Source organism: Pantherophis guttatus, chromosome 2, assembly GCF_059756535.1.
Source record: "Pantherophis guttatus breed Tessera chromosome 2, ASM5975653v1, whole genome shotgun sequence".
In the NCBI taxonomy this organism is placed as follows: Eukaryota; Metazoa; Chordata; class Lepidosauria; order Squamata; family Colubridae; genus Pantherophis; species Pantherophis guttatus.
This window is the reverse complement of record NC_142064.1, coordinates 277,541,980-277,557,549: the sequence shown is the minus strand read 5'-3', so window position 1 is coordinate 277,557,549 and position 15,570 is coordinate 277,541,980. Positions and strand designations below refer to the sequence as shown.

The 15,570-nt window shown below is 41.9% G+C and overlaps 1 protein-coding gene across 1 annotated transcript in view; it reads right to left on the bottom strand.

Moving 5' to 3' along the window:
* Window positions 1-519: 519 nt before the first annotated feature.
* LOC117670021 (pregnancy zone protein-like) overlaps window positions 520-15,570 on the bottom strand; it is an 82,290-nt gene continuing 67,239 nt past the window's right edge. The window contains exons 28-36 of the mRNA XM_034424876.3: window positions 13,659-13,824; window positions 11,038-11,264; window positions 10,110-10,322; window positions 7,175-7,302; window positions 6,435-6,525; window positions 5,126-5,194; window positions 3,909-4,011; window positions 1,544-1,585; window positions 520-777 (exon numbers count right to left, since the gene is read on the bottom strand). Of these exons, the coding sequence (XP_034280767.2) occupies window positions 749-777; window positions 1,544-1,585; window positions 3,909-4,011; window positions 5,126-5,194; window positions 6,435-6,525; window positions 7,175-7,302; window positions 10,110-10,322; window positions 11,038-11,264; window positions 13,659-13,824 (1,068 nt within the window). The 3' untranslated portion in view covers window positions 520-748. The remainder of the gene's footprint in view (window positions 778-1,543; window positions 1,586-3,908; window positions 4,012-5,125; window positions 5,195-6,434; window positions 6,526-7,174; window positions 7,303-10,109; window positions 10,323-11,037; window positions 11,265-13,658; window positions 13,825-15,570) is intronic.

The following is a 15,570-nucleotide window of genomic DNA, read 5'->3' as shown; positions in this document are numbered from 1 at the left end:
AGCCATGCCCAGTTCCTGCAACTGTTCTTCCTATGTTTTCACTTCCAGCCCCCTAATCATCTTTGTTGCTCTTCTCTGCACTCGTTCCAGAGTCTCAACATCCTTTTTATAGAGTGCTGGCCAAAACTGAATGCAGTATTCTAGGTGAGATGTAACTCATCTAGTTGTATTGCCTGTCCGGTTTAATTGGATGGGCTGACACTTCTTTTTCCTTAAATTATGGACTTTTTTTTTTTTACTATTGTACACATAGCAAAGAATTGTAGAATACTCAGTGGGAAAAAGCTGTCCAGCATTTGTAAGATATAGAAGTATTTGAGACACCCAATTGAACATAAAACTACATTTTTATTTTTATCTATGAAAAGATCTCCCTGTCCCCACCCCAAACTTAAGTCTTCAGCACTGCAGCATGCCATTTGGATTGCTGCCAGGACTGGTGAAAACACACATTTAATTCTCCTTTGGAAAATAATGAATAAGGTGCCCAGGTAGGAGAAGAAAAACAAAGAAATTGCCTTGGTTCTGAAAATTATTATTTATTTGTTCAGTTTCTATAGCCGCCCATTTCAGTCAATGACTCTCGGTGGCTTACAGTTCAAAAAAATATGTTACGATCAAAATATTGAAAACAGTTTAGTATTGAGCATTTATAATATGTTCGTACATAAAATCATGTTCCTCCTTAGTTTCCAGGAAATTCATTCTTTCTGAGCATGTGCTATTCCAGAAAACATGGCCTGAATCCTTATGCGTTATAGACTTCCTTGATATCATCTGTCATGGAGGAAAAGTTAGAAAATAGGTAAGAAACTAAGAAAGGTTCAGATCAACTGGTAAAAAACAAAGTTTAGGTGGGCATGAGGCAGAATGCCCAAATGAAATCACCTCTTCCCCATTTTCCCCATACACAAACCAAATGGACAAATTGTCATCCAGAAAGAAGCCAAAGAACTAACTATAGGTGGTCCTTGACATACGACCGCAATTGAGCCCAAAATTTCTGTTGCTAAGTGAGTTAAGTGAGTTTTATGGCCTTTCTTGCCACAGTTGTTAAGTGAATCACTGCAGTTGTTAAATTAGTAATATGGTTGTAAAGTGAATCTGGCTTCCCCATTGATTTTGCTCATCGGAAGACTGCAAAAGGGGATCACATGACCCCAGGACACTGCAACCGTCATAAATATGAGCCAGTTGCCAGGAGTCCAAATTTTAATCATGTGACCATGGGGATGCTGCAGTAGTCATAAGGGTAAAAAACGATCATAAGTCACTGTTTTCTGTGCCGTTGTAACTTTGAGCAGTCATCAAACGAATGGTTTTGGACCAGTGGTGAGATTCAAGTAATTTAAAAGCCGGTTCTCTGCCCTAATGATTTCTTCCAACAACCAGTTAGTCAAACTGCTAAGAAAGTTAACAACCGGTTCTCTCGAAGTGGTGCGAACTGGTTGAATCCCACCACTGTTTTGGACTCAATTATGGTCATAAATTGAGGAGTACATGTACCTAAAAACATTTGAGCCAATGGCAACTCATGCTTTACCTGAACTGCAGGGGGCAGTGTACTCAGCTGTTGCAAATTCATCTGGAAGGAAAAAGGAAAGTTTGTCAGGGCTGAAGTGTCTCTCTCAGTGGTGGGTTGCTCCCGGTTCAGCCTGGTTCAGCCGAACTGGTAGCGGTGAAGCTATTATGTCACCAAACCGGTTCTCTTTCTTCGGGAGCTGGGCCCTCCCGCCCGCCCCCGCATTTTTCCGACCTTATATTTCTTCTTTTTTTGCCCAGCTGAGAGATGTGGCAGAGCGGATTGCTGCACCTCAGCTGGGCAGATTCGCAGCGTGCTTGTGCAAAGCGCGCAACCGAAGAGGCGATATGCGCAAAGCGTGCACACAAAGAGAACCGGTAGTAAAGCCGGTTAGAACCCACCCCTGGTCTCTCTTCTCGACTTTGCTCTTCATCATATGGTTCATGATACTACTGACTTAGCTCCAGGAGTACAAAGGGGTACAAAGTACAGCTTCTTACCCAGCCTGTTGTTAAATCTTGGTCAATGATCCACCCAGCGATGCAGTTGCAGACAAACAGCACAACCCACAGGGACTGGTGTCTGAATCGCAACTGCCAACTTTTATTTTTTGACACACGCACCCTCCCTTTCCAGGTGGTTCTCTCCAAAGCATTCTCAGCGATGCAAATTTTTTTAAAAAAAAACCCTACAAGGGATAGATGAATTGCCTAGAGAAGCTCTGTTCCACTCGCCCACTCTAGGGTCCCACTTCCCAGCCAGCAGCCCGATAGCATAAAACAACTCTTGCCTTCAGAAATCATCACTGGAGGTTTTTAAGAAGAGACTAGACAGTCCTGCTTCAGCAGGGGGTTAGACTAGAAGACTTCCAAGGTCCCTTCCTGTTCTGTTCTGTTCTGTTCTGTTCTGTTCTGTTCTGTTCTGTTCTGTTCTATTCTATTCTATTCTATTCTATTCTATTCTATTCTATTCTACTCTACTCTACTCTACTCTACTCTACTCTACTCTACTCTACTCTACTCTACTCTACTCTACTCTACTCTACTCTATTCTATTCTATTCTATTCTATTCTATTCCTGTTAAGGATATTGTTGTTGTGTTACCAACCAGCAGAGTGTAGAGCACAGAGAAACATTGCTGAGAGCAATAAATAAGAGATGTGCAAACTGGTTTATCAAAAGTTTACTTTATAGTGAAAAAACAATCTCATAGTCTTTAAATCAATCCAAGTCTTTGCCAGTTAAATCAGTCCAGTGATACAAAAACTCTTCTTACCACACAAACAGTAGTTGGTTAGAATAACAAACTCACTCTGGTTCACAAACCACGATGGTAGCAGATCCATCCAACGATGATAGCACAATGGTAGCAACTCCACACACTATGGTAGCTTATCATCAACTGAATACCTTACAGTACCTTCCTTAAATACGTTTACAACCAGTGATTATCTAATTACAGCTTGACTCAGCATTACAATGAATCAGCAGTAAAACTTTAAAGTCACACAATACATATTCATATTAAAGTCACAGAACACATATATTGCCTGGACAACTTGTTAGGCTCAAACCATATCCTAACAATTCCCATTCCCATTCCCAATCCCATTCCATTCTAACCCTTGTTGGTTTGGACTTAATCATGATGCGTGGAAATGCCTGAGCTGGGTTGTGAAACACAAGATTGTTTTTAAAGTAAAACAACAAAATGCAAACCAGTCTGGGGAGGGTGGTTGTCCTTTAATTTTACACACAGTTTCAAATGTTGTGCAAGAGGAAATTTATCTGTTTGATTAAAAATCCTGAAGTCTCCCCAAGGATCAGCTGTATTTTTCCCACCAAGTAGTGTTTTAAGGCAGCGATCCCCAACCTTTCCAGTGGGGGAGAGGGAAACCGGGCTGTGCGAGCAGTGGCCCAGCATGCGCACACGCACACACATACCGAGTTTCTCCGAAAATAAGACCCCGTCTTATATTTTTTTGAACCCTGACATAAGCACTTGGCCTAATTGCCATGCGCTCAAAAAGCCCGATTGGGCTTATTATCAGGGGATGTCTTATTTGGGGGGGGGACATGTTAGTTTAACTTGTGTGAGTTAAGCTGCATGTGCATGTCCGCCGGCCCGCCACTCATGTAAATTGAGCTGCACACGCACTGATGTGTGCCAGCCCGCTGCTCACACAACCACAGTTTTGAATAGGCCATGGCCTGGTACTGGGCCATGCTGTAAGGGCCAAACATATGCCCATCTTCAACAAAGCTGAAAGCCGTTAATTTTGTCCCTTTTTGAGCCCTAAATCTCCCAAAGCAAAAGGAAGAAAAAATGCCGAGCAACCACATTTTGAAAAATAATTAAACAAGCTGATTGGAACTACCTTCTTACCAGTTTCATAGTAATCATAGACTTTCACCAAGGCAGGCTTTAGGCCCCGGACGGGTGTCTCCTGCTCCACTGTAAAGGAGAAAGTCTGGATTGTGTTGCGTACCTGCAGAGAAAAGTTGACTATGAGATTACAACAAGACGGAGAGCTTCTGCAGGCAACACATTGGAGAGCCCTTTTTGTTCTCTGAGCTTGGTTGTTTGGATTTAGCTTGGTCTGAGCTACATATGAGCTTCATACATCTTTAAGAACCCTGAACTACATATATTTCCTTCTATTGGAGACATCACACTAGCAGGGATCTTAGAAAAGCCTAGATGTATTTTGACCATGTCTACCATAGGAGTGAGAAATCAAGCACTACTACAGGACAATGTCCACGGAAAAGAAACAGACTTAATAAAAGAGGAGGTGAAGTTGTGCTATGTATAAAAAAAAATAATTACAACTCTATAGAAATACAACAGAAGTCACTAAAGAAAAAGACTGGCTCCAGTAATCTCTTAACTATATCCTGTAGGGAGATGTCCAAGCTCTTTCAGCATCCTTAGGCTGAAAGGGAAAGGCCTAAAGTATACTAGCAGGGAAAGGATGGGCCTTGTAGTCCAATCTTTCTAAAGCCTTCAATCTTGCTTTTAATTTGTCTCCTAAAGCTGTGAGGGTTTCTTGTTCTCCTTGAACAGACGGAAGGCAAAAAAATTCTGAAGCTAGAAGAGGTATTTGAGGTCATTCAGTCCACCCCCTTGAACACAAATGTTATTTGAGCATCCTTAGGCCAAGAAGATATTGTCTATTATTTAATAGCGAGGGAATTCTAGAATTCTAGTAGAAATATTCTGATGATGTAGTGGAACTAAGCAGCATCATGACATATGAGAGAGGTGTTGTTTGTTCACATAGAATGGGATTTCTCAAGCTTATTGGCCGAGGAATTCTGGGGTTTGAAGTCCATGCATCTTGAAGTCACCAAGGTTGAGAAACCCCAACATATGAAAATATACCTGTTGTGTAGAGAGGGGAAGCTGTCATTGACCAGAAGTAGAGGATGTGGCACATTGTGGCAGCCACTTGAAATAACTCAGCCCATAATAAGCTTGTGACTCCTTGCTTCCAAGAAAAATAAGGACAAGGAGAAAGGAAGGTGTCCTGCCCTGCATTTTATCCCTTTGATTGAATGATTTTGTTCCCTATTTGGGCTCCTCTCCTTATCGTTACTCACCTCATCCAAGTATAGCAGGACATGATTGATGTTCACTTCACTCCTCTTGATCTGACCTTGCTTTTCCAGCTTCAGGGGTGAAAACATTTGAAAAATGAAAAGAGCTTTAGTAACATTCATAGTCATACTGTTGAACTAGATGACCATAGAAACAGAATTAGAAGTGATCTTGTAAGTCACCAAGTTAAACCTGCTCAGTAAAGAATCCACCACGAAGTTATGGCTAACTTTGGATTGTATGGAAAGTTGCAATATTTCATAACATGAGAAAGAAAGGCAACTGCTATTTTCGTTGGAGAAAATATCAATATTCAACAAATCTGTTTTAGCATTCTTAATCCCCATTTCGTATTACAGTTGTAGTTCTCGACTTACAACCAGTTGCTTAGCAACCATTCAAGGTTATGACAGACCTCTCCAGGGCCACTTACAACCTGGACTCAAAGTTCTGATGATTGCCTTCCACCTATGGTCATGTGATCACATTTTAGGTGCTTGGCAACCATCTGCCTTTCTGGCTCTTGGAAGCATCCCACAGTCATGTGGTTTACAATGGTTTTTACCAGAAACCAGCATTTACTTCCAGTTTCCACCAAAAAAAACCCAAATTGTAGAAAATAATGCACTGAATGCTCATACGAAAAACGGTTGTTAAAAGATACATACTTATTCATATGTATATATACACACATATATGTAAAAGGGGAGAATTTACTGCTTTTTCTTTTCTTTTTTTCAGTGCCCAGCTAGGGTGGATCCTACATATTAAATTTATTTGATCACTTTTTTCTCCTTTCTTTGTACACTATTTTGTTGTTAGTGTTGAATGTATGCTTCTGTTTTGCTTTGTTTGTTTTTCTGTTTCGTATTTCACCTTTTTATGATAAAACAATATATACACTGCTCAAAAAAATAAAGGGAACACAAGCAGAAGACATCCGAGATCTGAATGAATGAAATAGCCTTATTAAATACTTTGTTCGTTACATAGAGTAGTTTTGTGTTCCCTTTAGTTGTTTGAGCAGCGTATAAACTACTGTATGTAAAGAACAAAGTATTTAATAAGGCTATTTCATTCATTCAGATCTCGGATGTCTTCTGCTTGTGTTCCCTTTATTTTTTTGAGCAGTATATATAAAAAGAAAGAAAAAAGGTAAAATTAGGTGCAGTCAAATCTTGATCCATTTAGCGACCGGTACAACATGCGACCATAATTCCAAGCTTGATTGCAGTCATAGGTCGAGAATTCCCTGCATCAAGAAATACGGCACTGAAGGTTTAGCAGAAAAGGGAACCTGGGAAAAAATACCTTTTTTACACTGGATTTCACCGGGATGTATCCAGATAGCATCTTAATCTGGACAATTGCCATATTGGAAACCAGACGTTGGCCAATGTAACTGAGAAACCAAGAAAGGAAAGAAGACATTAAAGCAACAGATGCATAGCTGGAGGCAAAATGCTGCATGCAGGTTCATAAAAGCTTGGCCGTGCCCTCAGGGCCTCCATCCAATGTTGCCATTGAATGGAATTTCTGGAATGCAGAACTGTGGCCTTTCAGAAGGTGGGGAAAGCTGAGTATCAGCCTTTGGACCCTCAGACATACAGATAAACAGAGTTGGAAGGTCATATAGGTCATCTAGTCCAACCCCCCCCCAAGCAGACCCTACACCATTTTTGACAGATGGCAGTCCAATCTCTTCTTGAAAGCTTCCAGTGATGAAGCTCCCACAACTTCCGAAGCCAAGCTGTTCCATTGATTGATTGTTCTCGCTCTCAGAAAATTTCTCCTTATTTCCAGGTTGAATCTCTCCTTATTCAATTTCCATCCATTGTTCTTTGTCTGGCCTTCAGGTGCTTTGGAAAATAGCTCGACGCTTTCCTCTCTGTGGCCTCAAGTATTGGAACACTGCTATCATGTCTCCCCTGGTCCTTCTCTTCACCAGACTAGCAATATCCAGTTCCTGCAACATGGTCCATCTCTGGAGGAGATGTGCTTGTATCTGTTCAAGGAAGCGAGGCTCAGCATCGATCTAAGAAAGAGATTACCTGACATTCATGGCAATGTCAAAAGTGATGTGAGCTTTGATTCCTGTGCAAGTCTCCGGAACAGTCTGCACATCCAGCCTAAATGGTGCATCTTCTTGCCTCAAAGGGACATTGTATTTCAAGGTGGTCTGGAATGGAAAGGCCATCATTTGGGGATGTTCAACACTCCCGTGACAGAAGGAGGTTTAAAACAAGTGGGATACATAAAAGTACGAGAAAAATCTGTATTCAAATAGACACACTGATCTAGAGGATTTAAAGATTAATATACAATTGAGACTAGAGGCTTTTCTTTGGGGATTTGATGAGCAAACAGTTGGGGAAAAAGTCATGGAACTTTGTTGTTGTACATGGTAACTGCAGCTAGATCATTGTATGCACAAAGACGGAAAGATTCAGCATCCCCACAATGGAGGAATGGTTGGTGAAGAGGATGGAATTCACTGAGATGGCCAAATTGACTTACCTGATCAGAGAAAAGACAAATATCTATGTTTATTGCTGACCAGAAACTCCTAATGGACTTTTCATTTATTTTATTATTTTATCTGTAAAGGTAAAGGTTTCCCCTTTCTAGTCATGTTCAACTCTAGAGGGTGATGCTCATCTCTGTTTCTTAGCCAAGTGAGTCAGCTTATCTAAATACTTGTGTAAATATTTCCATGATCATGTGGCCAGCATGACTATATGCTGAAGCATACAGAACACTGTTACATTCCCACCCAAATTACCTATTTACCTACTTCAGTGGTGGGTTGCCCCCAGTTCAGACCGGTTCACGAGAACTGGTAGTAAAACCAGCAGAAGGCCCTGCCCACCACCCCGGATGTCATCATCAGCGATCTGCGCATGCTCAGAAGCAAGGCATGTGCGCTTGCTTCGCTCATGCGCGCGTGCAATCCCATTGCGAACCGGTGGTAAAGGTAAGTAGAACCCACCCCTGATCTACTTGCAATTTCATGCTTTTGAATTGCTAAGTGGGCAGGAGCTGAGGCAAGAACGGGAACTCACCCATCATGCAGCCCTAGGTTCTTGAACCCGGGCCATCAGCTTTCAAGCTGACAAGCTCAACATCTTTAACAACTGAGCTATCATGCCCCTTTATTTGTATCCTGCCTTTCTTATTGTACAAATGAAATAGAAAAAATGAACATAATCTATGGTTTTGATGATTAGACATAATAGATTATAAAAAGAAGAGAGTTATGTTATAACCGTGGAGTAAGAGGCGTATTTATGATTTTAATTATAACTGCTGTAAAGAAGTTCAGAAGCTACTATTTCTTTTTATTTTTCTTTTACTTATTTATTTGTTGCAACTTTAGCTTTCCTTTGATTTCTTATTTTTCTTACTTTGTATTATTTATTTATTTATTTATTTATTTTTCATATTTCTATGCCGTCCAACTCTCCGAGGACTCTGGGTGGCTTACAACAAGGACAGTATGAATTTATTTAAATATTTCTATAGCTCCCCATCTTACATCAAACTCTAGGCAGCTCCTAACCAACAATTGAAACATCACTAGCAAAGTTTAAGGAATGAAACTAGGAGTGTGTTCACCTGATCTGATCTGGTAGAATGAGTAGATGTCCTTAGGGAGAGACAGTCCCACAGATAGCCTGGCCCTGTGCCCTGTAGGGCTTTAAAGCTAATAAACCTTTTCATCTTTTGCAATGTTTATAATATTGTTCTATCACGATTTTAACATTTTTAATCCTAAATTACTCTGAATTTAATGTTTTTTTTAATTGATTAAATTGTGCCGAGGGATGCTCCTTGATGCTCTCTGAGCTTGGTTGTTTTCTTGCAGATGTTTCATTCCCCAAACTTGGTAACATCATCAGTGATAGTAAGGAGTGGGGTTTTCTCTCAGTTTATATTGTAGTTGCTCGCCCTGTCAGAGTGGACTTGGGAGTTCTTTGGTTGAACTGTTTACTGTTAACTTTATGGGCAGTTTCTTGATTGGGATATTGTTTACTTCTTGTTTGTTGGTCTGATATTAATCTTGATATGCTCTTCTGGGTGTTGTTTGCTTTTTGTTCCCTTTCTGGGAACAAAATTAAATTGCACATCGCCCAGAGCCTTCTCCAAGGAGAGGGTAGTTAACTATGAAATATAAACAAAACAAACAAACAGCATCTTAAATTGCAGCCAGAAGGAGATCGAGAATGAGTGAAGCTTGCACAACAGAGATATTAAATGGGAAAATCTGAGAGCACCCATTACTGCATATGCTGCGGCATTCTGGACCAGTTGTAGCTTCCAAATGGTCTTCAAGGGCAGCTCCATGTAAAGCACATTGCAGTAATCCAAACAGAAGAAGGAAATCTCCTGGGACAAGTGTTTCATTCATGTGTACAATTTAGTTGCTAGCAGCTCCCAAAAGACCCTGGGTGGGGGTGGGGGGGGGTCTTGCTCGGCTAGTGTAAACCACCCCATCCTTGTCTGAAGATGGGTTCTCTAAAACACCAGTCTCCGATCATTTTTCTTCCCCAGTGCTTTTGTCCCTCCCTCTCTTCTCATGTCTCCTATATTTCATAACTGACATTTGGAATTCATTCCCTCAAGACCTGGTGATGGTGATCAACTTGAATGGCTTCTAAAGCAGGATTGGATGCATCCACAGGTCTCTCAAGTTATTTCTGAAATCAGGACAGCAGGGCCCCAAATGCCAGATTGTGGGAGAATTATAAGTTCTGTCTCCTGCATGTCATGGCTCGCCACCATAAGAAGCAAAATGCTGATCTTAAATGGCCTACTCTGGCCTGGCAGCTCTTATGTTCTCAAAGATGTTCTCCATCCCTTATTTAACTTGCTGACTTTTCTTCATGCCTTTTCTTCTCAACTTGCATTCCCATACGTCCATTGGGAACCCAAAATAGATCATCGCTAGGCAGCAACACTGGTCTCTTCTCTCACCAGGGCACTCACCTGCATAAAGATGCAACCGGTCACCTCAGCCTTGTAGTTTCCTGGCACTTGGGGCAGATCCTGGCACTGGAGCAGCAGAGAGTTGTTGCTGTCCACATGGAATTCTGCCAGGACAGCATCTCCTGAACTCAAGGTCGCTCTGGCATCGATGCCATCCTTGGAATAAGTAACTGTCCTGTATTGGGAGAGGGCCTGGAGAGCCACCACCGTATCCTGCAAGAGAAAGCAAAACTAGAATGGAATGGAATGGAATGGAATGGAATGGAAAGGAAAGGAAAGGAATGGAATGTCTATGGAGATTTTCAGTCATCCATGTCATGGTTGTTCAAAAGATGCTTTTTTCAAAAGGCAACTGGACTTTCTGGTTTTCCTTTGAAGATGTTTTGTGTCTCATCCAAGAAGCTTCTTCAGCTCTTTCCCACCATCCAGAGATGAAGAAGCTTCTTGGACGAGAAGTGAAACTTCTTCAAACAAAAACCAAAAAGTCCAGTTGCCTCTTGAAAAAAGCACCTTTGGGACAGGAGTGGAGTGGAGTGGAGTGGAGTGGAGTGGAGTGGAGTGGAGTGGAGTGGAACGGAATGGAACAGAACAGAATAGAATAGAGCTGGAAGGGACCTCAAAGGTTTACTAGTCCATCCCCCTGCTTAAGCAGGAGAACCTATGTCATTTCAGACAAGTGACTGTCCAGTCTCTTCTTAAAATCCTCCAGTGATGAGCGCCCACGATTTCTGAAGGCAAGCTGTTCCACTGGTTAATTGCCCTCACTGTTAGGAAGTTATCTCTCTTGAATGACACACCTCAGCTGGAAATCCTGGGAACTGAGATTCAGCACATCTGGAGGCCATACCAAGGCATATCAAATCACGTCAGATTCATTTCCAGTTGCTCCTTCCTACATCCTCTGAGAATTTGTGAGGAGCGAACATACCTGTGTAGAGGAGTATCCTCCATTGGAATTCTGTTGTTTGAGCAACCATTTGACAATGGCAGTTGCTATCGTTAATTCTTCCTGGGACGGAGGCAGTTTGTTGGTGAGGAAAGCAAGGAGCCCGTAGGAGGTCATCTCTACCTCAGCAGAGGGAGCACGCAAGTAGAGTGGAAAATCAGATCTCTGCTTTGGCTTCCCAGGCCTCTCCCAGTGGATGGAGCCATCCTCTTCAAAGAGAGAAATTAACTTTGGGTTACACAAACAGTCCAAGCACCATCAGAGATATATCAAGTTACAACTGGTATCTGTACAAAAACATTTGGCCTCTCTGGTGTCAAGCCCTATGCAACTGGGCAACAGGAGAAGCACATTACAAGTAGTCTTCAACATACAACTGGTTATTTAACAATTGTTCGAAGTTATGACAAATCTCCCCAGAGCTACTTATGACCCGTTTTTGGAGTTACAATATTCAACTTGCGACCACAATTGAGCCCAAGATTTATGTTGCTACGTGAGAAATTTGTTAAGTGAGATTTACCCCATTTTACAACTTTCCTTGCCACAGTTGTTAAGTGAATCACTGCAGCTGTTACATTAGTAACACGGTTGTTAAGTGAATCTGGTTTCCCCATTGACTTTGCTGGTTAGAAGGATGCAAAACGGGATCACATGACCCCGGGGATACTGCAACCATCATAAATGAGAGTCAGCTGACAAGCATCTGAATGTGAATCATGTGACCATGGGAATGCTGCAATAGTCATAAGTGTGAAAAATGGTCATGTCACTTTTTTCTGTGCCATTATAACTCCGAACAAAGCGAACTGTTGTAAGTCGAGGACTAAGCGAACTGTTGTAAGTTGAGGATTACCTGTACCCACGCACACCTCTGGTCATGTGATCATATTTTGGGCGCCTGGCAACCGACTCACCTATATGACTGTTTGCAGCATCCTGCAGTCATGGAGCATGATTAATGATAGCTTTTGCCAGGTACTAGCAAAAAACTAGAAAATGGATTCTCTTAACAATCGCTATGTTTACTTAATGACTGTCATAACAAAATGATTATAACTTTGAATCCAGTCACCTGATGCCTCAATTTATGTCTGCAATGACTTATAATCATGATTCTGGGTTAAATTACAGCCGTAAGTAGCAAGACTTCAATGACCCTCAAGCCAGTAAACCACCTCATTACCATCATGATAAAGGGCAATAAGATGTTGAGTATTAATATGATGCCAATATGATGGGAATCATTCCATGATGATCAGAACACATATTATCTCCAGCTCATCTGCCCATTGATGTAAGGACCTGCCTTGGCTATCTTATCAGGAAAGCATGACTCTTGAAACAATTGGCATTTCAGAGAAGTCCGACAGAGTCTGAAATTTGTGCGGGAATTTTCCCCTTCAGACCCCACTCCAATGCCCCATCTTCACTAGTAGCCAATAGGATGCCGCAAAGGTATTTTGAGAACTCTGAGGTGGGATGGTGATAGTCGTTCTTCCTGGGGATACTGCGACCTTGGTAATAGTCTGGAACCAGCTGTGAGGGAGTCCATCCTGACACTCCAGTCCCCATCCCTAATTCCCATCCAGATACAGCAAAAGCGAAAGCATTCAAAGCATTCACCCCATGAAACATCCCTCCTCCCCTTTGGAATGGCAGCATTCCGGCAGGGACCTGACAACTGATTTCCTTCCAGTGGCCATTAGTTAATTATGTGTGGAATCAGCATATGCTTCCATCCTTATATAGTGAGTTATATAAGGCAGCAAATACATTTAATAAATAAATAAAATATTTATTGTATGTATGAAAAAAACTTGGGGCCATCATGATAAAGGGCTATAAGATGTTGAGTGTTAATATGATACTAATGTGAGACACCCAATTCATTCCGTGATGGCCAGAAGGCATATCTTCTCCGGCTCATCTGCCCACTTATTTCCTTCCAGTGGTCATTAATTAGTTATTCATGGAATCAGTGTATGCCTCCATCCTTATGTACTGAAATGGACAACAAATATATTTAATAAATAAATAAAATACAAACCTGTATTAAAAACGCTTGGTGTCAGCCCTGAAGCCATTTTGGGAGCATCTTCAGGGTTGCCACAGCGAGGCTGGTTGGAGCTGTAGGAACGTGAGGAGGGAGATAGAGATAGCTGGGGGGGATGTGTAGCCAAAATAACATTGTTTCCCATGGGAGCTAAGGACATTCCTACCAGGTGTTGGAGGGGCTTGGACAAAAGCCAGCTGGAATTGGGACTGTGACCTGATTGGACCATGTGATGGATGTGTGACCTGGGAGAAAGAACTTTGGGTTTTGATTTGGGTGGGGAAAACCTTGGGTCCTTCAGAGTCGGGTTTTCACCAGCTGTGCTAATATGCCATTCCTAATAAATTCATACTTTGAGGAAACTCTAGGCCTCAAGGTTTTGATTGCTTCTGGTTTGTTACTTGGAACTCTACACTTGGGGCTATAGGCACTTTTCTTGACCGGGGATCCAATGAACATTATTCTTTGCATGCCAATAAGGTTTGTTGCACATCTCCAATTTCTTCGATGTCTACCTGATTTTCATAACAAAGAGCTCATTTCTCACCGTCCTTCACAGCTACTTTTAGAAGAGAGTCCAACATTTCTTGCCTCTTCTCCTCTTTCCCTGCCAAAGCAAAAGTGTACGCTAACAAAGCCCGGAGATAAATGTGGATCTCTTTTGCTTCAGTTGCCTTCTCCAAGCAAAGCAAAGCATTTTGCACCACAGAATGCTGCAGAGAAGAAGACGTTTAATGGAAGTCAATATAGCAGTATACAAAGCATATTCATCTTTACCCTATATTACCAGTGTCATCATCATTTGCAATAAAGCAGAAGTGAAAGTTAATCACCACTTGGAAATGAAATGTTTGAAGAAAGGTGCCGGAGTGACCAGAAGGGATAAAATAAAAAATGAGATGATAAGAGAAAGAAGTAGAATAGATCCAGTCTTAAACTACATGCAAAAACAGCAAGTTAAGTGGTCTACTCACTTAGAGAGAATGTCTTGGGATTCTATACCATACAAAGCATATACAAAAAGAGAAGGCCAAAGAATACAAGGCAGAACCAGAGAGACAACATCAAAGGCACAAAACAACAGCATCAAATAACAGTGATTGATGTCGCCAAAAGTACACGAGCCAGAACTTTGTATCTCCCTCGACACTTGAAATGGAGAAGGGAGGAGGAGGAGGAAGTATTGTCCTTCTCCCACCAGTTAATTTGTAATCTAAATTGGTCAGGAGGAAGGTTCCTGAAGAGGAGATTGTGATAAGAAACACAGGATCTCAGCAAAGCCCTGGGATGAAGTTGGCTTTATTATTCATTTAAGTTGTTAATTTAAACAGTCTTCACCAATTACACCAACAGCAAGCTGATGGTCTAACTGATGCAAGCCAATTGTTATTTTCTTCCTCCCAATGAGCGGACAGAACCCAAAAGCTCAGGTTGAATGAAGAGCACAGAAACCTCAACTTTTGGGCTGCTCATCTCCGTATTTCTGCTGCCTGACCACTGCCAGCTACTTGCTCTTCCTACATGACCCTATGTTTTTGTAACGAGGCTTAGCAGTTCCTCACTAGCTGAGGTCCAAGATGAGTGTGCTGGTGGATCAAGCATGAGGAGAAGGAGGAGCAGGGCAAATCAGGACTGATAATATAAGGATTCAGGAGATTGTTTTGTAAACAACCATCTGCAGACGCCTCCATTATCTGCAAAAAGAAGCTCTTCCTTTCCAGTTCACACAAAAGCCCTTAGAAAGGAAGTCAAAAAGTCTTCACCCTAATGTGTTGAAAGACAACATGATCCTAAAGTGAAAGCTCCTGATGTTGTCATAACCCTTTCCCTCTCCTATCAATAAATCTTGCTAAAGAACACTGTGAACATCTTGCTTGGAAGAATTACTTTGGTGCAGTCAGCCGCCAAGCGTCAGAGTGGCCATTAGGAGCCAAATATGAAGAAGTAAGTTAGGTCAGAATTGGTTAGATTGTTATTAGTATATGGCATTGTTACTGTAGCCAGGAGACCACAATGCTATTGCAAAGTAGTAATTTGGCTTGCCAAAGTACCAGCCCTGTTATAGGACACACTTGTGTGCTTCCCAAGGTGCGCTACAGGAGGGTGAGCTGGCTTTGCACCAAAGAGAAAGATGAACGGTTCTTCCTGCAGCGTCACCCAAACCCCCCTCCCTTCCCGGAGCTGCCTCGCAAATAGACAGCACAACTGAAAAGGTTCAAAGCCATCAGGAATCTGATTGCCTGCACAGAGCACCAGTTTGTCTCCTTGCCGAAGTGGTACCTATCTATCTACTTGCATAAAACATGCTTTTGAATTGTTAGGTGGACAGAAGCTAAGGCAAGTGACGAGCTCATCTTGCCACATAGGGCTTCAGCTCAAACCACCAGAACTGAGACCATCTCTGACATTAAGCCACTGAGCACCATGCCTCTTAACTGATTGGAGAGAGAAAAGGACAG